This window comes from Melanotaenia boesemani, chromosome 4 (assembly GCF_017639745.1).
Source record: "Melanotaenia boesemani isolate fMelBoe1 chromosome 4, fMelBoe1.pri, whole genome shotgun sequence".
Taxonomy (NCBI): Eukaryota; Metazoa; Chordata; class Actinopteri; order Atheriniformes; family Melanotaeniidae; genus Melanotaenia; species Melanotaenia boesemani.
Window position 1 is genome coordinate 36,217,171 of NC_055685.1, and position 24,164 is coordinate 36,241,334.

At 39.2% G+C, this 24,164-nt stretch overlaps 4 protein-coding genes across 10 annotated transcripts; 3 read left to right on the forward strand and 1 right to left on the reverse strand.

Moving 5' to 3' along the window:
- The first annotated feature begins 810 nt into the window (after positions 1 to 810).
- Positions 811 to 2,593, forward strand: ppp1r27b (protein phosphatase 1, regulatory subunit 27b). The gene is made up of 3 exons (XM_041983812.1): positions 811 to 1,167; positions 1,263 to 1,413; positions 1,721 to 2,593. The coding sequence occupies exons 1-3, from the start codon at positions 942 to 944 to the stop codon at positions 1,842 to 1,844; spliced, it is 501 nt and encodes a 166-aa protein (XP_041839746.1). The 5' UTR covers positions 811 to 941; the 3' UTR covers positions 1,845 to 2,593.
- Positions 2,594 to 2,669: 76 nt separating this feature from the next.
- Positions 2,670 to 3,834, reverse strand: anapc11 (APC11 anaphase promoting complex subunit 11 homolog (yeast)). 3 transcript variants are annotated; one of them, XM_041983813.1, is made up of 3 exons: positions 3,694 to 3,834; positions 3,460 to 3,577; positions 2,670 to 2,938 (listed from the first exon to the last, which is right to left on the reverse strand). In XM_041983813.1, the coding sequence occupies exons 2-3, from the start codon at positions 3,566 to 3,568 to the stop codon at positions 2,793 to 2,795; spliced, it is 255 nt and encodes an 84-aa protein (XP_041839747.1). In that variant the 5' UTR covers positions 3,569 to 3,577; positions 3,694 to 3,834; the 3' UTR covers positions 2,670 to 2,792. The 3 variants fall into 3 exon arrangements, with proteins under 3 accessions (XP_041839747.1, XP_041839749.1, XP_041839748.1); XM_041983815.1 differs by having other exon boundaries at positions 3,690 to 3,834; XM_041983814.1 differs by having other exon boundaries at positions 3,677 to 3,834.
- LOC121638811 (cyclin-dependent kinase 12-like) lies at positions 3,817 to 10,287 on the forward strand. Of its 5 annotated transcripts, XM_041983805.1 has the most exons (6): positions 3,936 to 3,962; positions 4,557 to 4,614; positions 4,732 to 4,784; positions 6,135 to 6,764; positions 7,555 to 7,662; positions 8,382 to 10,287. In XM_041983805.1, exons 1-6 carry the CDS (start codon positions 3,951 to 3,953, stop codon positions 9,555 to 9,557), a joined length of 2,037 nt encoding a protein of 678 aa, XP_041839739.1. In that variant the 5' UTR covers positions 3,936 to 3,950; the 3' UTR covers positions 9,558 to 10,287. The 5 variants fall into 5 exon arrangements, with proteins under 5 accessions (XP_041839743.1, XP_041839744.1, XP_041839739.1 ...); XM_041983809.1 differs by lacking the exons at positions 3,936 to 3,962; positions 4,557 to 4,614 and adding an exon at positions 3,817 to 3,835 and having other exon boundaries at positions 6,116 to 6,764; XM_041983810.1 differs by lacking the exons at positions 3,936 to 3,962; positions 4,557 to 4,614 and adding an exon at positions 3,821 to 3,835.
- Positions 10,288 to 11,406: 1,119 nt separating this feature from the next.
- On the forward strand, positions 11,407 to 23,740 carry LOC121638810. Its single transcript, XM_041983804.1, has 9 exons — positions 11,407 to 11,547; positions 11,984 to 12,464; positions 12,544 to 12,687; positions 13,468 to 13,602; positions 14,843 to 14,971; positions 15,474 to 15,608; positions 17,791 to 19,197; positions 21,779 to 21,875; positions 22,299 to 23,740. Exons 2-8 carry the CDS (start codon positions 12,006 to 12,008, stop codon positions 21,872 to 21,874), a joined length of 2,505 nt encoding a protein of 834 aa, XP_041839738.1. The 5' UTR covers positions 11,407 to 11,547; positions 11,984 to 12,005; the 3' UTR covers position 21,875; positions 22,299 to 23,740.
- Positions 23,741 to 24,164: the final 424 nt, after the last annotated feature.

Below are 24,164 nucleotides of genomic sequence, written 5' to 3' on the forward strand. Positions count from 1 at the left end.
TCTATATTAATATTTTGACTCTGGAAATGACCATGGTCTAAGCGGTTTAATCCAGTGACATCTGTTCCACAATCATTTCATCCAACAACGGACACAACGTCAAGGAAAATTTTTAAAAATGGACATTACCAAGGATAATGAACAGGTCACTGTTTAGCCCGAAACCACAATCTCTACAACCATTAAGCTTCTGAAATACAGTTTACAATCAAAACTGAGACCAGCAGTAAGTCATCACATTTCCAAATCATTATCACATAGTTTTGCATAACTGATTTCCCAGCAGTCATTAAGAGGATGATGCAAAACAGAGTAATCTAGAAATTACCCACTGTGTCTCATATTATGATTAAAATAGTGCATGATGATGACAGCAGCCTTTCTAGGCTGTTTATGTCAGTGCAGTTAACTGTCAACAACCTTCACATGGACTTCACCTCTCCGTTCCTGCAGTTGGCACCCACACACTCCAGCAGTAAACCACTTTCATCCTGCTTGGTGTTTACTAGAAGCCTCCAGCCTCCTCCTCTTCCTCCTCCCCCGCAGCTGAAGGGATGTCACCACTTTCTTAAAGAGGACAGTATCTCGGTCTGTGCTGGTGACATGGAAGCAGGGGTTACTGGCTGTCATATCTGGAGATGTGAGCTGTCTTAGAGGCTTGTGACTGGTAAGTAGGAGGGCTCAAGGCAGAGTGGCTTCTCATCTTCCAAAACTCGCCACTGGATCTGTGAGGTGTCGTGCTCAAAAATAGCCCAACACAGAGTATAAGAGAAGCACGGGGAGGCCGGGCCTTCAGAAGAGCCGATCCACTGCTAATACAACCAAGACAGCCACACTGGGAAGAACTCACTGATCCTTTTTCTTGAGACTTGAAGGAAGTTGTCCTCAGATTTTCTAAGAGTTCTTCTGGATTTGAAAAGCTTCAACAACCAGACTCCAGGATGAAGTACTACGAATGTCCCGTGTCCCAGTCAAGGGGAATCAAAGCTTACTCCCAGAATTGTGGCATTCCTGTCTCTTGCAAAAGTGCATCTCTAAAGCCAATCCGAAGTGTCCACTTCCCCAATGACGTTGTTTTCCAAGACTATGTGCGACAGGGTGAGCTGGAAAGGATTGGAAGGTTCATTCGAGCCCAAAGGGTCACCCTTGATACCATCTACCTCTCTGGTAAGAGCCAGTGCAACACTCAGAGCTTCCATCATGGAGTTTGAAATCCTTGCCAAACTTTAAATCCTGACCTCTATCTCTGTACCTTTGTCCAGGCATGGCAGCCATTCATGAGGCCGTCCTGTCTGGGAACTTGGAGTGCGTAAAGCTTCTAGTTCACTATGGAGCAGACATCCATCAAAGAGACGAGGAGGGATGGACCGCACTGCACATGGCCTGTAGTGATGGCTTCCCACACATTGCACGGTGAGTATCTAGTGTTTTGTTCAGTCAGTTTGGGTTCATTTTAAACCAAGAGTGTGAAAATTAGTTTAAGAGCAGTGCATTTGCCATTCAGCAAAGTTTAATTTTCTCATTTTAAAGCTTAAACTTCAGAGAAACAAACAGTTTGATGCAGATTAGTTTGACCTGAAATGCAAACCCTTGAAAGCAGCAGATGAGACATTTATGATTAAGCACATGGCACTCAGCTCACATCAGAGAAGCTGAAGGACCACAGTGCAGCCAGTCAGCATTATGTGCTCTTTCACTGAGCAGCAGTATTTCGTTTCAGATACCTCCTCTCGCTGGGAGCTGACCCCGAGCTGGAAAACGACTGTGGGGAGAAACCAGCTGATCTCATTGACCTGGACAACAAGGAGCTGCTGGAGCTCTTCGGACTGGCAGTCAATGACTGAGAACACCAGATTTCTGGAGATTCACATGCAGAAAACTGCTGCAGCTGTCCGACTGCTGTGCAGTAGTGAGCAGGGAAGGACATACAAGTCCTAGATCCTGATTTGTGAGCTGCCTCAGCTCTGGAGGACTGGATGTGTGGTGGAAGGACTGGCAGAGGCAACTGGCTGCCCTCGGAGGGGCGTGAATGTTTACAGGAGGGGCTTCCTTCTGGTCTCCTGCAGCCCCTACCTGCTGGACCCTGTCAGTCAGACCTTTTGGTTAGATTTGGCTGAATTCTGAATGATTTGAAACTAAGTTGTTGTTGCTCAGCTTATTAGGACAGTTTGATCTGCAAACATTTATAAAAACCAGACAGGCTTCTGTTTAGTGCTATATTAGCAAATACGTTTACAGCCAATCAAGTAATGAATCCAGCAAATATCCTCTTGATCACTTATAACTAACTACTCTTATTTACTTGTTTGTATGACTTTTTATACTTATTTAAATAAAGAAAATAAGTGTTATTTGCTTCATTTCAACATTTGCATTAGGGAGAATTATATCTATGAGCAAGGTGAAGACAGTCAACTTCAAAAGGAAATCTTTGGCAATGTATGGTCATGACACCTGCCCCAAGATGTGTTAGTTTTAACAAGCTTAGGGCTAAAACAACAACTACCAACTGACTGGATCCACAGAAATGTGATTACTGAAAACACCAAATTGTCTGAACTCATTAAACAGAATTAAAGTCAGGATCAGTAAGTTTCACACTGACATTCGAGTGGATCTGTTATACACTGACCCCCACCATGAAAAAGAAGAGTGCTATACAGAACACGTGACAAGTTTTCATTTAATCCCAAACTAAGACAACAGTATATATAGAAACATTTGCTCAAATACAAAACTTATTTACAGAAGGTATCAAAATGAGAGCTCTCCATGATGCAGATGAGGCAGCTTCACTCTTTGAACTTCCACTCCTGGCGGCACATGGGGCACTGCTGCTGGACCTGCTGGGAGTTCAGCCACTTCAGGATGCAGTGCATGTGGAAACAGTGGGAGCACTGACCCCAGACCAGTGGGCAGTCATCCCCAGGTACTTTACCTGCAAAACAACATTTGATTTCCTAGTCATATTCTAGAACAGAAACTACTGAGTTAACCGAAAAAAAAAAAAAAAAAAAAAATCATACCCAAACATCTGTTCTCACAGTTTAAAATCCTCACCAGATTTATGGGCAGTTTGTTTTTTTATGTTCTGCTAAGTAAACCCTTCTTCATTTGGGTAGAAAAGTATTCATTGATGACACTAAAATAGTCTGGATTAAAATTTGATCTGAATTTCATAGATGTTTAGTTAAAAAAAATCAACCCAGTCTTGTGAAATTAAAAGATTGGTGGCTGAGAAAGCATGAGGATTTAGTAATTTTGTTTTAGTTAAACTTTCCATTCTATACTACTATTCAATTTAAACATAACAGTATAAATTAAATAAACATATATTAAAGTCTGTGGCAGAGACTTACTGATGGGTTTGGACAAACAGCAAAAAACAAAAAACAAAACAACAAACTAAACTCTTGCATTAATGACAAATATCCAACAAGCTCCAGCTTTTTTACTCACAGTCTGGACAGCAGCCATTGAAGGGCATCCTGCATATCCCGCAGTTTTCATCATTGGCCACCCACAACCAGGATGCCACTCCGTTCCACTGCCTGATCTTCACCTTCATCTTCAGGGTCTGACAGTAACAGAAAACAGTCACCAAAACCCACACGGACCTCAAGCAGCTAACGCTAGTAAATGAGCTAATATTAAGTACAATGAAGGGGACCGTCACCGTTTTTACGTACTTACAATGCAGCGTCTAACGTGTCCCTCAGATAACCAACACTAGTAACAGACTAACTGCCTGCAAAAAACAAGTCATTATAGAATTGGTTCACCGCAGATCAACAACATTCAGAGGACAAATTTAGCCGCCTGGATACCTCTTCTTGTGAGTTTTACCAACTTAAAAGGGGCGTTATCGCCCCCTACTGGACAGGAGTGTGGAACTCTGCACGTACGAGCGAAGTATTAAACGTGTCTGAAGCGGTTTGAAGTCTGAGTTCATGATAATAGAGGTACGGTAAAATCACACATTCTGATAGTAATCAGAAATGGTGACCTATGTCGCCCCTCCTGTAGTCTCAACCCTTCTAACATAATATGTGACCCTTACATTGCCAGGGTCACAGAGTACCCCATTTCTGAGAGCCATCAGAACGTGTGACTTTACTGTACCGGCATTTTAATGAAGTCAGACTTTAATACACGTTTAATGCACATACATACAGAGAAAATGTACACACAGTCGCCCCGACCGGTCACGGATTCTGATGGGTAACAGATTCTAGTGTAACACCAACTTCTTCTTTTTTAAGTTTCGACTGGATTTGTGGTAGGAGAAGAAATGCTGCCCTATATATATATATATATATGTGTGTGTGTCGCATTTTTACTGTTAGATTTTCATTAAGTTTAGGAAACCATAATTTATTTAATTGTAAACCAAATTAAACCGTCTGTAGAAAATTGAAACAGATTTAAATAAGGTATCATTGGCTAATTTAGGTCCTTCCTAAGTAGTTGTCATTGCCATGGAAACCACGAAATTGTCCTTAACAGGAGCCCGTATCCTAAAAGCATTAGAATAGTATTTTTCACCCTCCATCCAGCAGGGGGAGGTAGAACATCTACTTGATTGGAGGAAGGTAGGAAAACCAAATCATCCGGGTGGGTTCTGACACAACTTGATTTCAGATGCACACCAGCTATTGCAGAGTTCGTCTCAGAGAGTACATTTATAACTCGCCAAGTTTGTTTTGACCTTTTGTTTATATTGGTTTTTAGGACCGTACAGGAGTTTCCCCACTTTAAGAAAGTGGAGTCGTCCAACGGAAAAGGTAATTTAATGGCAGATCGTCCCAGAATGTGTTTCGTTTAGCTAAGTAAGCTTAACATAAATTGCACTTTAAGTTATCTAACTGACCATCGATGCGTTTTACACAGATGCATTATTTATTTTAGATTAAATTAATCTCCCGGCGACAATAGACGTGAGATTGACACATTTTCCTCCTGCTAGAGGTAACTAACGTGGCGCTCGATGCTAGCTACTTTGGCCTGTTAGCAGAAAGCCTGTGGAGCAACGTAGCTAACGGCGACACTAGCTAGGTTAAATGAGACGAAACGCCATCACCTACCATTCAATTAAAACTCTTTTAGACATTTTTCAGAGGGTCAGCTGACTGTCGAATCAAGTTTGGCCAAAAACTTTTTCTGTAATGTTTAAACACGTTAATATTTTAAACTCGTGTAAAGACTCATCCATCTGGTGGCGTGTAATCTTGGATCTTCTTTTCGTTATTTGTGCAGAGTCCTTTTGGCCTTCTTTTGCTTTTGGAATGGCATAAATTTATTTTCTCTCTGTAAACTGTCCTATTAGTCTATTTGATTTATTTGTATTTTTGATCTAGAAATATGATATGCCACGTTTCACGTTGATACTGATAATGCCATTAACAGTGCATTGCAGATGAAACACTGCTTAATCTGCAATTAACAGATTATTTGTCAACTACAACACTTTTTTATTCTTCAGCATATGTGTGTGATTCCACGCGTGAGTTGTCAGGATCTTACAATGATGGTTTTAGATGCATTTCAGCAGACCTGTTCCTTGAATGTTGTTTGAATCTGATTTCCATCTCTTCTGGATTTATGCAACCTGGCTAAACGATAAAGAAAACATTTTTTCCCCCAATGCATTTGCTTTTTAAAGTAAATTTTCTACTTCAGTGGGTACATATAAGTTCATTACAGAGTCTAGATTAGCTTCCAGAAGGGATCTTGGCTTATATTAGCGGCCAATGACTTTACTGGATAAATCATATTTCCTCTTTAGTTGTCCAAAACATAGAGCCATTTTTTGTAATAGCTTTTTAGATGCTGGATCCCTCCATAATACCAACTTTTTTATCGTTTAGGATCAATGTTGTAAATAGATTTTGCCTCAGAGGAGTTGACAATTCCCCTGAACTTTGTTTTAATTATGTCTTGAAATGTAATTATCAGACCTGTTAAACTACAGTAATTCCATTTAGAAAATCTAAAGTCACAGTTTAGAAAATGTAATGCAATTTGTACCCAAGATTTATCCAGCAATATATTTCTCTGGCTTATCAATGTATCCAGTCTAAAGAATTATTTTGCAAACTATTTTAATCCTTTTCAGTTGTTTGTGTCTTTGTAAGAGGATGCACTCAAAGTGGTCCGAGTACAGCCACAGGTGGCCCAGTGACAGAAGTTCAAGGCAGTGGGATGACTACAACGACAGGAGGGAAGAGAGGCACGATTCCCTCAGAGATGCCCCTCGGGATTCCTTTCAGAAATACAGAGGAGATGGACACAGTAGTACCGAGAAGACTGGCAGAGGTGGAGAATACGATTCTCCTAAAAGGCAGTACAGTACAGATTCATTGAATAGAGACTGGAGCAGGAAAAGTCCATTGAGGAGACGCATGTCTTCACCTGTTAGGGATGCATCCGAGAGGAAAAGGCAAAGGTTTACAGGTGACGATGACAACGATTACAGATACAGACATGAGTCTCTGGAAAAACCATACAGGCTGTCTCCAGACAATTTTTCACATGAACACAAAACCAAGGACTTAAAATGTGCTCCACCACAGGAAGATGATTTCAAATACAGGAAAACGTATCCAGATTCTAGATACAGGCATCACCGTGAAGAGTTTCCATACAGAAAACATGATGATTCAAGTGGCAGAAGCTTTATTGATTGTTATAAAGACAGAGACAATCATCAATGGAAGCAGGATTCTTCCCAGGAGAGAACCCGATCACCATATCGCTCTCCAGAGGTTAGTCTCGATTTAAAATGGCACAATGCAGTGATTCTCAGATTTATTTGGACTTTTATTTCTTTGAAGACAGTATGAGCAAAATATATTTAATGGGGTTTTTTTTTTCTTATCAACTTCATTTTAATTTATCAGTGTGCATCAGTTTTAACATTTGTGACTCGCAGTACTTTTTATTTTATTTTTTTTTTTTTTTTAAAGAAAGAGTTGAGACAGGAAACCTTTGACCACTTTCCAGTGTTGCCATTCCGCCTCACAACACTTCCAAAAATGTTCTTGCATCCTGGATAACAAGTGATTAAACGTTTCAGCTTTAGTCTTGTCCCATTCTTCCTGCAGAGACCTTTTAAGGTGTGCAGCCCCTCAGAGTCGTCACCACTTTTTTCAGGAAGGGAACATTGACTGTTGGGGACAAGTCAGGACCGTAGACAGGCCAGTCCAGTACGCGTATCCTCTTCTAACTCAGTACATTTGTTGGTGAACTTGAGATCCTCCTCAAGGTCCTTCAGCGACTTAGTCTTACATGGATGCTGCTTTTGTAACAATCATGATCACAGTTACCAGTTGACATTTCCCGTTTAAAACAGTTTTTATTTGCTAGGCTTAAATTACCCGACCATAACAAATTAAAATAATAAAATAACAAATTAAATAACATTAAAATGGGGGAAAGGACTTTATACTGTCTTTAAAGAAACAGAAGGTTTTTGTTTAACTTGGCGTCCCACACCGTTCTGATAAAGGGTTGTAGTACCATCCCTATTAATGAACATTTGCTCATGTCAAACAGATATATGAAAAGACCAGAGAGTGGCCGGACCGCTCCACCACATCAGTGTATCATGAAGATTATCATCAAAACAGAGGAAAGTTTCCATTGAATGGATCCAGTGGACAAGTGAGCTTTTTTTTGTCTTTGTTTTGTCTTTTATAGTCACGGTAAAGCCGGACTAAAAGCCGGTGGGAAGGCTTAATTAGCAGCTTTTACGGGGACAAAAAGCCGGTGCTGTGTTGAGGCCAGTTTCCCCGTTGAGATCCGTTCCCCCTGTGAGAACCAGTCTTCCCTCTGAACACAGAGGAACAATATCTGACAGTGAATTTCCACCCACCAGATATTTTCCCCCTGAACAGTTATGATCCAGAGGGAACGTCTTCACCTGAGTGAACACTACATTAACTATCGGATCACATGCTTTCATTAGTGTTGTTGAGGCTTTTTTTTTTTACAGATGGCGGCTGCGGTTACGTGTTTGAGAAAGTGAGACTCTAGATCACGCTAGGTTAAAGTTCCATACACGACTCCAGCGTTAGATGGCAGTAATTCTTACACCATGTCCCTTTAAATATACATTGGATTTATTTTTGCCCTTTAAAGCCTCGTGCCAAGAAAAAAAGGACACAAACTCCTGGATGTCCACCATTCTCCTCCTTTGCTTCTGTGTTGCGTTCTTCTAATTCAAGGCAGGTTTCTCACTGCTATGACACTGGGAGTTCAGTGTGAAATTTAAGATCATAGACACGTGTTTTTAATGGCTCCACATTACTCCATTTTAGACACTCATGTGAACAGGACTCTACAATAGATCTGCTAACTCTGTCTTCTGTGTTTCTCATCAGTCTTTTGAGAGTGACACCTCCCAGCAGAGTGCTGCTGCTCCTGAGAAGAAGTCATCCAAGGGCTTCCAGCGTTTTCTTGATGTGCTCAACAAAGGCGTGAACATTGATGTTCTCACTAACATAGTAACTCAGACCTCTGCACAGCTTGATGATCGGGACGCTTCAGGTCATCCGTGGTCTCCTGGTTGTACTGAGTGGCAACAAAAACCCCATCAACATAAGGGATCCCGCAGACTGGCTTCTCCTCAGCCTCTTCACAGATCCCAGAGTCCAAACAGGCACCATGTTTCTGATGAACAGTCTCTGCAAGGGACTGATAACAGAGAAGGCTTATTCAGTAGCAGAAAGTCTCCCTCACTTGAAAAGATCACACTGACACCCGAGGATGAACAAAAGCAGAGGCAGATGCAGGACGTTCTGCAGGCCATCGGTGTGAATCTGGGATTTGAGGAGCTCGGCCAGATGTCTCATAGAATTCGTGAGCGTCTGTATGGGAAGGAAGTTGAGCATGACCAAAAAGTGAGTAGAGAGAGAAGCACAAGGCAAACTTTGTCTTTAAGACATCAAAGTGCATCATCATCATCATCATCAAGTAGATCTAGTATTAGCCCACTTACTCATGACTCTGACATGAAAAAAGACCCCTGCAGTTCTCAGAGGGATGCAACAGAGGTGCATCAAACCCAGACACAGCAGTCTTCTGAATATGGGCAGAGGATGGGTAGTATCCCTCTTCTTCAGGACCATGAGGAGTGTAAAACTAACCCCCAGAAAAATACTGCTGCAATAGAAGTATTTTCTCCAAATTCCACGTACGGCGTTCTGCAGCCTCCTCCTGCACAGGCGATGCCGATGTACTCTCCCATGAACTGTTCACCGCTGCCGTACCCAGCTATCTCTCCAGCTGTCTCACTGGCACCACCTCCTGTTCTGCCTAGCGTTAGGCCAGGCCTTTTCTTGCCTTGCTTGCCTCCCTTCCTCCCCCGTCCACCTGTACAGCCTCCAAACATGTTTCCCCCGGTGCTCGCTCAAATGAGACACTTACTCCCACCACCCATCACTAACACACAGCCACAGCTTTATAACCCACCACATGTAAATACAGTTCAAGGTCTGAACAAAACTCAAAAATCAAAACCACAAGCAAGGCCCCGCTGCTTGCAGGTCATTAAATAAGTGTGTGTGGTGATGTACTCTATATATGGAGAAATTTTACTTTGTGCTGCACAAACTTTTCTGACATTTCCGATTACTTTCTTTTGTTAAAGATCAAAATGATTGATGCTGGGCAGAAATATGAGAGGACAGATTTCTATCTGGATAAAGATGTGACTGTAAAACTGTCTAAACAGGTGTGATGTCAGGGAGTCTTCTTAAACCACAAATCATAGATTTGTGTCTCATCTGAGAATATCAACACTGGACATTTCCAAAGAACCTGACCAACAACAACAAATACATCTCCAGATTCAATTAAGGCTAATTCAAAGTAAAAAAACATAAATAAGAATAGGCAAGCAATATTTCTCAGTTTTAAGTTGGACCGCGTCTATACCTGGGTAAGAAAATCAAGTCTGTCCATTACTGTTCAGTGGTCTTGGTTTAAAACAAAAAATTCCAGTCTCATATGCAGCTTGTGCAATGCTGAGGACAAATTCATTTTTCCCCTTTTTTTAAAAAATAAATATTTCTGCCAAATGTTATAATTTCTTAAAACACTAATTGATTTAGTGCAATTATTGTAAATCAGATGTGTGTTTTTTTTCTATAGGAATACCATAGTCTGCAAAACATCACTAATAATTATCAGGTTGGCTTTTTTTTTCTATTTTCTTCATACATGCAAATAAAGGAAAACTGTAAGTATCTAAACTGAATAATATTAAACACCATTATTCAAAGAAAGCATTGGAGCAGGTCTGTTTAATTACTCCATTTTCTCTTGAGTCAGTGGGAACAAAGTGAAAATGTTGGCCGTACACAAACCTCTGCACATTACTGAACATGTCTTCAGTAAATTGCCTTTTTTTCCTTTTGGGGGGTTGGCAATGTTTCATAATGTATTCCCAGCAAATAATTTACATCTTTTTTTTTTTTATCCTTTTTATACTAATTTGCTTATAATCCTTACATTTGCTTTTCTGTACATCGAGCAAGAAAATACTTCTCAGCATCCTCAGTAGGTGACTTTGATTTTGTTGTGAATTACTTGGATTATTTTAGAAATAATTACATCTCATTAGTCTTTAAGTGTGTTGGATTAGTTTGGGCATTTCAACTAGGCCTATCAATATGTATAACTTGTTTTTGCAAAAACTATTGAGGTGATCCCATAATTTCTCGTGTGTAGGGTAATTTAAGTGAGCAGTAGTTTTGGAGCTTTACAATTCATCCATCCATCTATTTTCTATAGTACTTAGTCCAGATCAGGGTCGTGGGGAAGCTAGAGCCTATCCCAGCAATTAGCAGGCGAGAGGAATTATTTTTTCTGGAAAGAATGTTTTGGGCCAATTGTTGATTCCTCTGGTACTCGACAGGTAACCTTTTCCCTTTCCAGTGCAGAATTATTAATATGCATTTCTATTTTACAAATAGGTTTTTAACCAAGAATAAGCTAAACCTTCTCACACATCTCATCTCATGTGATAAGCGATATCAAAAGCTTTCTGACAGAATGAATGTTATTTAGTATGACATTTACCCATACAGAGATCCAGCTGTTAGTTGTTTTTATTGCATTCAAAAATCAGGTATTGTGATATTTCTCACTATTTGCATAAGTTTTAAACGACCATCAGTTAATTGAGGAAATGTCGATTAATGATGTTTTTTCCAAAGTAAAATACAACTTTAGAACAAGTTGAGCTGATTTATTCCTGCAGTAGCGGTACTCCGGCCACCAGGGGGCGCAGGTACGTTGTAACTTAACAGTTAAACAGTTTGTAAAATTATGTTGTGTTTGTTTTTTTGGTCTGAGCGTCATCGCTTTTACTTATTTATATATTAATATATTTGCCAAAGGTAAATAAATCATAGAACGAAACACAAAATGTATTTAAATTAAGAGATGAGCTGCTTTATTCCCGCAATGTTAATCCTCCGGATGGCAGGGGCGCTATTGTTGATCTAGTCACTATTTCTTAAATACCAAGAAGCCTGTCAGCAGGCAGCGACGGTTTTTTCTCCTACTTCAGACTATTTGTTTAATTTTAAAGCTTGCCTTTCCGTAGTGTTGAAACGAATTTAATCTTTGTTTTGTAATTTCAATGCCTTTCGTCTCTAAAAATTGAAAGTATTTTTCAGCTGTGATAGATCTTGTTTAACCAGCACAAGTAGGTAAACTTGTTAGCTGCTATGCTATATGTAAACCAAAATGAGTCAGTTGTCCTTTGAGTCCTTAGTTTAATCAATCATTGATATCCTATGAGCTGTAAATTATGTTAAATGGCATAACGAGGCACAGGGGGATGGCAGCACTTGTGATTCTTCAGATCGACTGTCTGGAAGATTTGTGGGTGTCACTAGGGTAGGGGCTAGTTCAAAAGGTTTAGATGATAGCCGAACGCTCAGTAACGTGCGTGTCTCTCCCACATCTTCATAAGCCTTCAAGCAAGAAGCTGGACAATGAATCCAAACAAGCAGAGATACCCTGGTCAAAGGCTGCAGACACATCCGGACGTAGACCATCAGAGTGGTGTCAACAACAGCATGGAGCTGACTGGGATAAACAGTGACTGGGACACCTACTGTCAATATTCAAGATACACTGCTGTGGAGATGCGCAGCAACAGTGAGAGGTGGGGGGAGGCTAACCCCCCTTCCCAGAGCTATGGTGTGGACTCATTAGTTATGGATGTGGAAGACTTTGAGCTGGTGAGAAAGAGGAAAGAGCTACAAGAAATAGAGGAGCGAATTATGCAAAAGAAAACTGCCATTGCCATTAAAACTGTTGGACTACTTGTGAAGAACCCAACGCCAGCAGGAGTTTCTTCTGATGAGCAGCTGAATATGTGCACAGCAGAAACACTGAAAAACAGAGTGAAGAAGATTTTGCAGCAACGACCTTTAAGCATTTTCTCTCAGGTAAAGAGGAGTAATTATCTTTCACATTATATGGCTTTTCACATAAACTGTAGACTGTGGTGCACTCTTTTCTTTTTAGGTCCATTTACGTAAAGCGAGATTAAAGTCATCTGTTTTGAAGAAAAGCCGTTTGCTGCAGGAAGATCATCCGCTGAAGCTCAGAGTTATGATGCTGAAGCAGAAGCTTAATGACCCTTGCATCTCTCCAGCTAACAGGGAGAAGGTTGGTAACATGTTTAATAAGCACAATCACGGTGTAAATAAATAACAGCCTGGCTACAATACGGTGGCTTTTTGTGAGATCATTTGTCACAAATGTAGCACATTGTAGATTAAAATTAAAATACAGATCAGGCAGATTGGACCTCAGTTTTGTAGTTGCAAATAGTTTTGAAGTGTGGTTTGTCTGCCTCGGGATGCTGTTGGTTAATGATGGCTCCAGGAAAATAGATAATAAATATCTCTGTGCCATCAAAACAAGTCAGAAACACATTTTTAAGGTCAGAAAGTAATGGTGTGCTACTTTAATCAACATCTCTGTTATGAAAACCCTCTTAATTTGACAGAAAAATACACTTCCTCATGTTAAAAATATGGCGATTTTCAAGTATAGTAAGTACTACTATACTTGAAAGTGTTGTAAAGTGGTATTTAAAACTTTTAATTAAAGGGAAAATACAATAATAGTTCTTCCAATGAGGCCAGTGCATTTTCTAATAATTTGAAAGAAAGTGATCAGATGTTACCAAATTTTACTTAATACATTTTTCTAATCGTTTGGCTTAAGATGAACACAAACTAACTTTTTCTTCCATTAAATCTAAAAAACATTGTTTATTAGTGAGTGTAGTAAGTAATGTCATCTTCCCACTCTCAGCCTCTTTGTAAAGGCCTGATTTGGTGGAAGCTCGTAAAGAAATCAGCCAGAATTACTTTAAATATACATTTTCCTTTTCAGTTAATGTTTTACCGATATTGATGCTGCATGTCTGATGTTCCACAGGTCCCTGATGTTCCACTGCCTCCTACCAGCGGGGGTATTACTTCGCCAAATGAGGGGGAAATCAGCTCCAACAAGGGCTTCGAACGTTTCCTCAGTGTTCTGAACAAAGGAGCGGCTGACAACTTGATAGATATGGTACAGACTGCCATTAACAACCACGTGGATTCGCAGGTTTTTCCAGTTAATGTAATTAGCCAGAAGAAGCCGACAACAGATTGAAGTAACTAAAGAACATCTGATTGTTGTGAGAGACTAATTCTGTTTGACATTAGAGAAAAAAAACACAAGGCATGTGTTTATTTTTTATTATTTTTATTTTTCTGTCTTTCTTTCCTATATCTATATGCTCCTTTTAATTTCTATTTATTTTATCATGACACATGTCTTCTAGTGCAGTGGTTCCTAAACCTTTGGAGCCTTGGAAGGTCAAAAAGTGGGTCTTTACATCCGTTTGGTGTTTACACAAGTCCTTTGACATTCACTCCTTTATTCTGACATCAAATGAGCTTGTTGGAGTGACGTATGAATGAGCTCTCTTGTGCAGTCCTGTATAATTAGACTGCAGTCATACTTGGCCAAACCTGATAGCATGTTGTCCACCATGTTTTGGATTCATAATGATGCTGCCGCCACCGTGCTTCGCTGTGGGGATGGCGTTCTGTGTCAGCAGCCGCTGTGCAAAGAGGACACAATAACTTGGTGTTTGTGCAAAACTGCAGAGAAATTGCATGTCACTCTCCTTCCTCATAGTCTCGGATGGGCTTCGCACTGTGGGGGACATGAAGCCATTTAAACAGAGAGGTTTCAACTTCCTCACTTCTTCACCGTTTTGCACAAACACCTTAATAAGACAAACTAAAGACAAGTTTGGACTGATGGCTTTGATGACTTGAGGAGGAAGCTGTTCAGGAGTTTTAGATCTGGGTGTCCAGTGTCTCGTAAAGCTAGAAAATTCAGAAACGTAAATGTAATTTCACGGACAAACTAGAGAAAAAATCCCTTTTCATCTTGGTGGTGATGCATGGGAAACCAGTGCATGACATGCAAAGTAGGGAGCTGAATGCCAAAGTTGTTTTTTTTTTCACTTTAGGTCTACACTTTACTCCTATTTTTTTAAATCTTTGAATTGATCATTCTTTAGTAGCCTTAAATCTTGAATGTGGACACATTTCTAAATTATGGTCATGATGCCACATGTTACACAACAGCCATGAGATGCTCCATGAGATTTTCATTCTTTGTTTTGTAACCCTGTTTATAAAACTCCTTTGTCTTCATGGTGCTGCTTGCCTGGTGAATACTTTTGGAAGCCACTGTAATTTCTTTAACAAAAAGTTAGGTGATCATGTAACCTCTTACATCTGACATTTCTCAGGTCCCTGATGCTCCACTGCCTCCTCCCAGCCAAAGCCTTACCTCACCAGCAAAGGAAGAGAACAACAAGGGCTTCAAACGATTCCTCAGTTTACTTCACAAAGGAGGAGACGGCACCTTAAACGACGTGGTAAACCCTGCACGATTTCCATTAACATACACACATCTATACACACGTATGTTTATGAACATCATTTATTGTCAGGAGAAACCTGATTAAGCTGAGTTCATTTCAAACTGATTAACGTCACAAAACTACCTCAGAGATGGGATGTCAAAAAGAAAAATAGAAAAAGAAAGGAGAGAGAAGAGAGTAAAGAAGGAGACAAAGATACAAAAGATAGAAAATAAACTCTTCTTGTGATTAAAAAAAAAAAAAAGTAACTAAAAGAAAAAGATAAAAAAAGATTCAATTAAATATTAAATAAATTGATAACAATAAAAAAAGGTAAACAATAAGAATATAAATAATTCATAAAAGCAAATAAATAAAATAACTTCATTAGATAAAAAGAAATAAAACAAATAAAGGCCAGAAGAGGTTGCAGATTTGCAGCAATAGACGTCAAGGGATTAAAAGATATTTTTGATATTTTTATTTTTAATACTTTTGTGTATCTTCCATTTCACAGGAACCTACAGCCCTTCTCCCGCCTCCCAGCCAGAGTGTTACTTCACCAGCAGAGGAGGAGGACCGCTGCAACAAAGGCTTTGAGTGTTTCCTCATGTTACTCAACAAAGGAGGCGACAGCATCTTCAGTGGCAAGGTTAATCCTGGATACACTGCCATACACATCTAAACAACTACACACAATAACGTGTTTCATTTAAGCTAATTTTATAGTCCAGGACATGCAGTTTAGTTTAAGGTAATTAGAACAGTTCCTGGTAAAACATAAAACATGTCAATTTAAACAGATTGTTTTAACTTTATATTTACTGAACATGTAAAGCTGTGATAAGCCTTGTTATATTTACTTGACATTAAACCTGCCACTCAAGTACAGTATTACTGATGGATCATTTAATTCAGTCTTTTCTGGTTTATTATAGATGCGTTGCCCCTGGTTTCAGCCTCAGACATCAGCGCTTATTGTGCTTGGTATAAGTTCATACATGTGTCAAGGATTTAAAAACTACTGATCATTAAGTTGATTTAAATTTGGATGCCTATAAATTTTAGAGTTTAGACTCAACAGACCCCATTCACTCCTTTAAAAATCAGCTGAAGACATTTTTATACAGACAAGCTTTTAAGTACCTTGGTGATTGTTCATATATTTAGTTTTCATTGTTTTGACTTGTTATATTGTATTTTTATTTGTTGTGAAGCACTTTTATCTGTGAAAAGTGCTATATAGATAAATTTTCCTTACTTAAATGTTCATGCAGCCATTATACAAACAGAAGGATGAAGAACTACGAGTCTACAAACTGTCGGCTGCAGCTACACCATCACACAGAAATTTTATATGTTAATTAAATATGTGTTCATATTTTGATTCTGAAATCAAATATATTATATGTTCATGTATTTGTGATAAATTAATATATTCTGGGAATTATGAAAGGAAAAACAAATGTCTAAATATACAGGATTAGCTAATTAATTTAATACATCTTGTTTAAGCATAAAGAGTGAAAATATGAAACAATTAGCAATATGTGAAGGTATATTTATTTATTACAAGAGCAACAAGATATACTAAAAAACTTGTCCGGATCAATGAACACTGGGACTCATGTTAATGAAAGAACAACAAACATCACATCCTGGTGGAGGAAATTCATGTTCTCGTCACTTCATGGGACTTTCACCAGAACGGTACCGTTTCATTTAAAACCCTGTAGCCAGAAACCCTTTCTACATGAGTTCTCAGGTGTTCCACCTCACCTGTTCTCTCATCATCCCACTCATCTAGCTGACACGCTGTAAATGCAGCCATCTTTCTTTCTACTCACATAAAGCCCAAACTGTCCTTTATATCCAACTCACGGTCAGCTGGAAGCTCATTGCTGGTCTCTGCACAACTCCACTGTTCTCTGTGACGTGTTTATCACGAGGATGAAAATCTTTCTGTTAATTTCCCTGTTGTGGGCTGATCACGAAGCTGCTGCTGTAGCCGTGTACACAACAAAAGATAAAATACTCGGCAGAAATTCAGAATAAAATGAGATGAAAAGACGGCCACTGCTGAGCTGATGTCAGCAGATTGCTGGTTCCTCCACCATGGCGGATCAACGTCACAGTTCTGTTTGTGGTGATGTCAGTGGGTATCCTCTATATCCCTGGGAGGAAAGAGTTTTAATGGTCCCTCTAATAAAATAAGATAAAATCAATAAAAACAAAAACATAACCACAGTTAGCCTTCAGGGCGAATCGGTGCACCAGATCAGGTCACAGGAACAGATTTACAGGTCATTAGTGTTTAAAAATAAGAACATCAAGAAGACCATGGAATTAAAAGATAATGAAATAATAAAAAAAATTATAATGGTGACTAAGATCTCTAATCTTCAGGAGATGCTTAATATTTAAAATCCTAATGGCAGAAGGAATAAAAGTTTCAAATCAATCCAGCTTTATTTTTATAGCCTCAATGTCATCTCAGAGCAATTTACAGACAAATCAATTCAAGCCAATTCATAATAAATAATAGCCTAGCTAAGGAAAACCAACAGACTGCATCAACTTTGATCCAATCCTGAGCATGCACGAGGTGACAGTGGAAAGGAAAACCTCCAGCAGAACCCGACTCAGGGAAAGCAGCCTGGATGGCGCCATCTTGCCTCGCTTGTGGTCCTCAGTGAGGCAACAGGGCGCCATCCAGAAGGCATTAAACAGAAGCACTCAGACAGAAAGTGACTATACTTTTTGCTTTTTGGAGTACCCCTTTCTTCTTAACATTTTAAGTAAACTAAAACCTCTATGTGTCTGGCATTTCATAGGTACCTGATGACCCACTGCCTCCTCCAAGCCGGAGCATTACTTCACCAGAAAAGGGGGAGAAAAGCGTTGCAGAGGGTTTTGAGCGCTTCCTCAATGTGCTCAACAAAGGAGTTGACATCAACTTTCTTAGGAGGATTGTCAACGATGACGGAGAAGACCTACTAAACTTCCAACCTCCTGATGTAAAGAGCAAGTCTGATCTGCCCTTCAGGAGTGAAAGCCAGTGGTCGGACAGCAGAGCCTCGCAGCCAGGCTGCAGCAGGAGCAGCATGGGGCCAAAAACCGAGTCACTTACTCAAGAACAATCTTTACCTAATCCTAAAGAGACAATGACAAACAAAAGAGAATGCACTTTGGACTCTACTAGCCAATCAGAATCTCCCAGGGCAGCAAAGAAGCTGAAGGAGAGGAAAGAGGAAGAAGATGGACCAAAGGTTGATGAAACGCAAGAACAGCTGCAGAACATCCTTAAAAGTCTGGGCTTAAACCTGGGGGTGGAGGAGATGAGCAAACTTACAGACCGCACTCAGGAGAGGCTGTATGGAAAGAAGATTGAAGGCAGGCCGATGGCTGACAGCAGAAAGGAGGAGAGTCATCAAAAGCGCTCTCCCAGGGCTTGTACTAGTTCATCCTCCTCATCCTTCTCCTCAAGCTCTGGGTCAGCCTCTAGAAGCCGTAGTTGGAGCCAATCACCCTGTCTCCGCAGCATAGAATCAACAGACAAGCGAAAGTCTGAGCGCAGCCGCTCTCGTAAAAGCAGCAGAGCTGGACCGAAAGCCCGGAGGAAGTCCTGCAACAAAGCGAAGAGGCCCAGTTCCAGAAACCAAACTTTTCCTCACTCTACTGTATTGTACCAGTATTCCCATTACACAGACTGCCACAGCAAAACCTACAGAGGCGCAGCAAACTGGTCATACGCTCAGAATAACACTGTTCCTCCCTCTCCTGTTTTTGAGCAGCCCTGTTACCCACAACACAGCCGGGATGAGTCTGAAATGACACGCAGACTGAAGCACCCTCATCCCAAACATTTCCATCTCAAAGATGTAAGCTCACTAATGAATCCAGACCTGTCTGCAAGTGAAGGACAGACTGGATCAGCCTCTGGTCCACGCTGCCTGAAGGTTGTCAAGACTGAGCGGCCATCTGAGCACCCTATGATGGAGCTAAAAAAGCACCAGGAAGGGCAGAAGCACATGAGTCAAAAAAAGATGAAAATGATAAAGGAACTGTTAGAAAACCAAATGCAGTATTCTTTAAATAGAGAGAAGGTGGACAGACCGTTATTCACAGTTACCTCACAGGTGGAAGCCTCACAGGACGATGAAGATCATAACACAGAACGATCAGAACAGGAAAACCCTGAACCAACAGAGGAAGAAATAAAGGCTAACCTGAGGAAAAAGGTTGGTAAACCGTAGGTTTTGTGGCATGTTTAATCCATATCATTAAGGTTATAGCGGTATACCCTGGAAAGTTTATGTTAGCCGAAACATTAAAGATTTAAACTAAATCTGTTCAGTAGTCTCCAAAACTAAATGAAACACCATGTATGCCTGGGCATTTGTTGGGATGTTCACCACACTGTTGACTTGCCCATCAGCCAATAATACATCATGTTAACCTCATGGCATGATTTATTTTGGCCAAACTGTGATATCTGCCTTACTCTACTCCTAACACTGCTTGTCCACTCTGCATCACTGTGTATAAAACTTTAAAGAAGCACGACTGAACTTTGGCAGAGTTTCTTACTAAGGCGCCCCCTACTGGAGGCCGATCCGCATTCCCTCTTCATCCTGCCTCTTCTCTGAACTCTCTCCAGTTATTAAAAGTCAGTCCAATGTTGATTCTCTCTCTTGCATTCAAAACGACCAGTATGTTGATACCCAGTTGCTAGCGTGTGGTGCGTGTGATAATGTGAAACTCTGTAATGTGATGCAGCGTCCCAGAAGAAGGTGTGAAATGCAGTTTCTCATCCTCAAGACTGTGCAGGGACAAGGACAGTTTTAGGGTTAGAAAGTTACATAGTGCTACTTTAAAATGTGATATGCTATGAGACAAACAGTATGCATGCACAACTAATCAGTTTTTGTTATTTATTGAGAACTTTAGGCAAGGTGAGTATGTTTGTACAGCATATTTAATACAAAAAAGCAATTCAGTGTGATTTACATAATAGGAGATATAAAAGAAATAGAAACAATGAAAAAACAATTTAAATCAAAGCATATTAGAATAATTTGTTTAGAGTTTCTTTGTTTTATTTTATTTTTTTATTTTATTTCACCAATTTAGACTATTTTGTGTAGGTACATTACACAAAAAGGAGCGACCATTTAAATTACAGACTTAAAGCAAAGTCTGCATGCTGTGATAGTTAAAGCATAAATTAATGTGAGCATTTCATTTTCATTTTAAACATCAAACATTTTGATTAATTAAGGTTTCTCTATATATTTCTCTATCACTTCTTTACCAGCTGAAGAAAAACCCTCAAGATTTAAAAGTATTTTGATGCTTTTCCTTCAGTCTCACATTTAGAGCAGCTCTTAAAGAACTTTTCTCTCTTTATAAATATTGACCTGGTAAATCTGCATTTACAGCCTCTGAAGCAGGAAACAGAAAAAGCTTGCAGAAGGGAAATAGCAGGAGGACCAGGAATGATAAAAGCTGCTAATATTAGAAAAAGGATAATTCTATAAAGTTTCTAATAATGTAAAACCCAATTTTAAATCAAGCTTCCTATTATGTGATCCTGATTATGATTGACATCCATGTGGTTTATTATTATTATTATTATTATTATTATACAGTTCCATTGATGGTTGATAAATTATTTTAAAAAATTGGATTTAATATAATGAGTTCGTAGTAGGTGATTAGATAAGATAAGCTCTATTCATCCCCTAGAGGGGAAATTTCTTTACCACCAAACATTCACAATAAAACAAATCTACATAGTGCAACATGATAAGAACTTTACAGAATAACTTTACTAGAAACATGGTCATCGTCCCGGATTAGCAGACCCACAAGTCCAGTATGATCTGAGTATTTAGCAGCACAGGATGGCCGACTGACCCTGTAATCAGCTGTGTAAAGAGAGAATAAAAAAGGGAATAAAACTGTTCCCTGTGGAGCTCCTGTATTTGTTAAAATGGTATCAGACTGCTTACTACCAAGTTTGACATACTGAGGACGGGACAGAAGATAATTTAAAATCCAAGCTGCAGTTTTGTTATCAAGTTTAAAATTAATTAAATTATTGGTTAAAATATGCAGCTGAATGGTATTAAAAGTGCTGAAGAAATCATGAAACAGAATCCTCACTGAGCTAGCGGTGGTTTCCAGACGCTTGTAGATGCTGTGAAGCATAAAGCAATGCATCGTCCACTCCCACCCCTTTCCTATAGGCAATTCCTATAGGATTTTGTCATTATTTGTCATTGTGCTCAAACAAACTTTCTAATCTAATAACTGCAGGGTATTTAGAAAAGCTGAGACTTGACTACTTAGATGAACCCAGAACAAGTCTTTCTAAGCATTTCATAATGAGCTTTGGGTCTAAGGCTATTAATGGTTCTTTTGGGAAAAAGAATTATATGTGATGTTTTCCATGCTGCTGGGATTTTAGATGTAAACATGGACATAGAAAAGTTAAAATGCAGAATAACTGACAGCTGATCAGCACAAAGTTTCAGCGCGTGGGTGCACACCATCTGAGCCTGCTGATTTATACGAAGTGAGACATTTTAGCTGGACTTGGGAAGCAGAATTAACGTCATTAAACCTGGCAAAGAACTGGTTAGCCTCATTTACATTAATTGCAGTGGGGCAACCAGAGTTAGTTCCCATACTCCGTAATAGTTCTCATTCCTTTCCATAAACCTTTAATGTTGCTGTTAGACATCTGATCTTCGACCAAAACAAATAAATCACTCTCAGTCAAAATAATCTCTGTTATTATTTTATTTTTTCTCCCAGCTTCAAGCATTTAACCAAAAGGTGAAGGACAGTAATCAGGTCTACAACGCCAAAGCCATGCAGCCGGAATACTCTTTGAACCTTGAGCTTAGTTAACGTAAGTAAACGTATAAAATTTTCCTAAGTGGATTTATTTTTTAAATAATAATACACTGTAATTTGTCATGTATAGTGGTTTATCTGAGGTTACATTTACTTAATCTTAAACCTGTCCAGGAACAGATTATTTTTATGTCTTGTTATAGTACGATAAAACCTTCCTACGAGTCTATGGTGGCTTCAACGTGAGTCCAGCCGTGCAGCCTGATTTGTTGGGTGTTTTTTGTCCCTGAAGGAGATGCAGTCATAATTTATTTCATGTGGATAACTGTTTTCTTTAGCTACTTTTTTCCCCTGAATCTTGCAGTAATAAGGGAAAATTAATGTAAATAATACCATGCATTGCAACAGGCATGTCAGTGAGAAATGCAGCAGGTTTAACCATTCAGGTTTTTTAGATGTTTGTTTTTCTCTTTTCCAGGCATCTGTGGACTAAAGAAAGTCGTGTGATTCGGTTATGAGTCCTGGGAGATCACAAGCTTCTAATTTTAACACTCATTATTTACATATGAAGGGCATGTTGTAAAAGACCATTTTGAAGAACATTTTTTCCACATTTGTACTGAATTATTCCTGAACCCTAAAAATAAACGACGTGCTTCCCAGAAGGATATTTTTGTGTAAGAAATCATTAAGACAGGTTTTACTTTACCTCTCTGTTTCTGTACCTCTGTGTCTCTGTTTGGCCTTTTTTCTCTTTTATAAATTTATGTGTTAAATATATTTCGTAGGCTCTGTTGCAGTTTGTCACTGAACCATATTTTTTATTCGCAGAAGGATTTTTGTCATATTATTGGCTGTTCTCATTCTTGAGTAAAGATGCTTCTGAAATAAATCAAACCATAGTTTTTGTCACATTTTATGGTCATGGCTGGTTTCCTGTGGGGCAAATGCTTATTTATATGCTTTAGGTGTCTAATAATCAGCCAGTTCATTGATTGAGAGATGTGAGGAAGTGATATATACTGTAACTTCTGAATAAGTTTTAATATTTTATTCAAAACTGCTCAGATTTTACCTACATCGTGTGATTTTCACCAGCAAACTCAAGTTAGCCTTCAACTTTGTAGCTCCATTCAAAATAAAAACAAGAGCAAAACCCACACCACCATGAAGAAATGATGAAATCAAGAAACTGAAACCAAAGAGAGCAGAGAGGAAGACCAAATTAAATCCATTTAGAAATGTTTCATGAACAACCCTAAAATCTACAATAATACAGTTATAACTTATTTAAACTGTTTTTACCTGAGGAAACACCAGTTCAATCCTGGTTGATGCAAAGATGTTTGGTTGAGTTTTCTTCAAATTAAAGCCAAGAACCTGCATTTAGATCCCAGTCCCACGTGACTCAAAACATTTCATGGTTTCTGCTGCCTGTTAAACAGCAGTGGTGAGGCCTCTTCTGAAGAACAGTAGTTTAGACCCAAACATTCATGATAACTACTGACTCTATAAAACTTTAAGTTTCTAAGTAAAATAATTGAAAAAGCTTCTTTTTTTTTTTTTTAATCTAAACACAATATTTTAGAACAATATCAGTCTGGTTATAGAACAAACCACAGTACCAAGACGTCCCTTTTAAAGACTGTTAATGACATCAGGTGTAACTTGGACTCTCAGAAACTTTCTGTCCTGGTGATGTTGAATCTTAGTCTGATACAGTAGATTTTATTAGAAAGACTCTGGTGGGCATCTCAGGTACTGTTTTTAAATGGTTTTACTCCTATCTTGTGGATCTATGGATTTTCATAAGTATGGATACATGCTCCTCAAGTACCCATAAAATATGGGGGTCCCCAAGGATCAATTTTAGGTCCAGTACTGTTTTATCTGTGCATGTTGCCTCTTGGGGATGTCTTCAGAAAGCACAGCATTGATTTTCCCAGCTATGCTGATGACACACAGCTTTACATTGCTGTGTCTTCTGATGACCTGGAGCCAGTTAGCCTCCTTTTAGACCTTATTTTAGACATAAAGTCATGGATAGCAGAGAACTTCTTACAGCTAAACCAGGAATAAACTGAAGTTGTAATTACCACTCCTAAATACAAGAGGGATTTCATTTTACCTAAATTACAAAACATTAAACCTTCTTAGTGTGTGAGAGATCTTCCCAAAAAGAATATTTCTAACCTACAATTAGAAAAACTCTGCAGGATGTGTTCTGAGGAGGACCAGAGGGCGGGAACACATCACGCTAGTTTTAAAATCGCTGTTAAGGCTCCCCGGGTGTTTCAGGTTTGATTTTAAGGTTCTTTTAGTTGTTTATAAATGTCTTAATGAT

Bases quoted from the DNA above. Each gene is read 5' to 3' on its own strand.
- ppp1r27b (XM_041983812.1), top strand. From the start codon at position 942: ATGAAGTACTACGAATGTCCCGTGTCCCAGTCAAGGGGAATCAAAGCT. The intron at 1,168-1,262 runs GTAAGAGCCAGT...ACCTTTGTCCAG, and splicing joins TGATACCATCTACCTCTCTG to GCATGGCAGCCATTCATGAG. The intron at 1,414-1,720 runs GTGAGTATCTAG...ATTTCGTTTCAG, and splicing joins GGCTTCCCACACATTGCACG to ATACCTCCTCTCGCTGGGAG.
- LOC121638810 (XM_041983804.1), top strand. From the start codon at position 12,006: ATGAATCCAAACAAGCAGAGATACCCTGGTCAAAGGCTGCAGACACAT. The intron at 14,972-15,473 runs GTAAACCCTGCA...TCCATTTCACAG, and splicing joins ACGGCACCTTAAACGACGTG to GAACCTACAGCCCTTCTCCC. The intron at 19,198-21,778 runs GTTGGTAAACCG...TTTTTCTCCCAG, and splicing joins AGGCTAACCTGAGGAAAAAG to CTTCAAGCATTTAACCAAAA.
- anapc11 (XM_041983813.1), bottom strand. From the start codon at position 3,568: ATGAAGGTGAAGATCAGGCAGTGGAACGGAGTGGCATCCTGGTTGTGG. The intron at 2,939-3,459 runs GTGAGTAAAAAA...GTTGTTTTGCAG, and splicing joins CAATGGCTGCTGTCCAGACT to GTAAAGTACCTGGGGATGAC.
- LOC121638811 (XM_041983805.1), top strand. The intron at 4,615-4,731 runs GTGGGTTCTGAC...ATTGGTTTTTAG, and splicing joins AGGAAAACCAAATCATCCGG to GACCGTACAGGAGTTTCCCC. The intron at 6,765-7,554 runs GTTAGTCTCGAT...CATGTCAAACAG, and splicing joins CACCATATCGCTCTCCAGAG to ATATATGAAAAGACCAGAGA.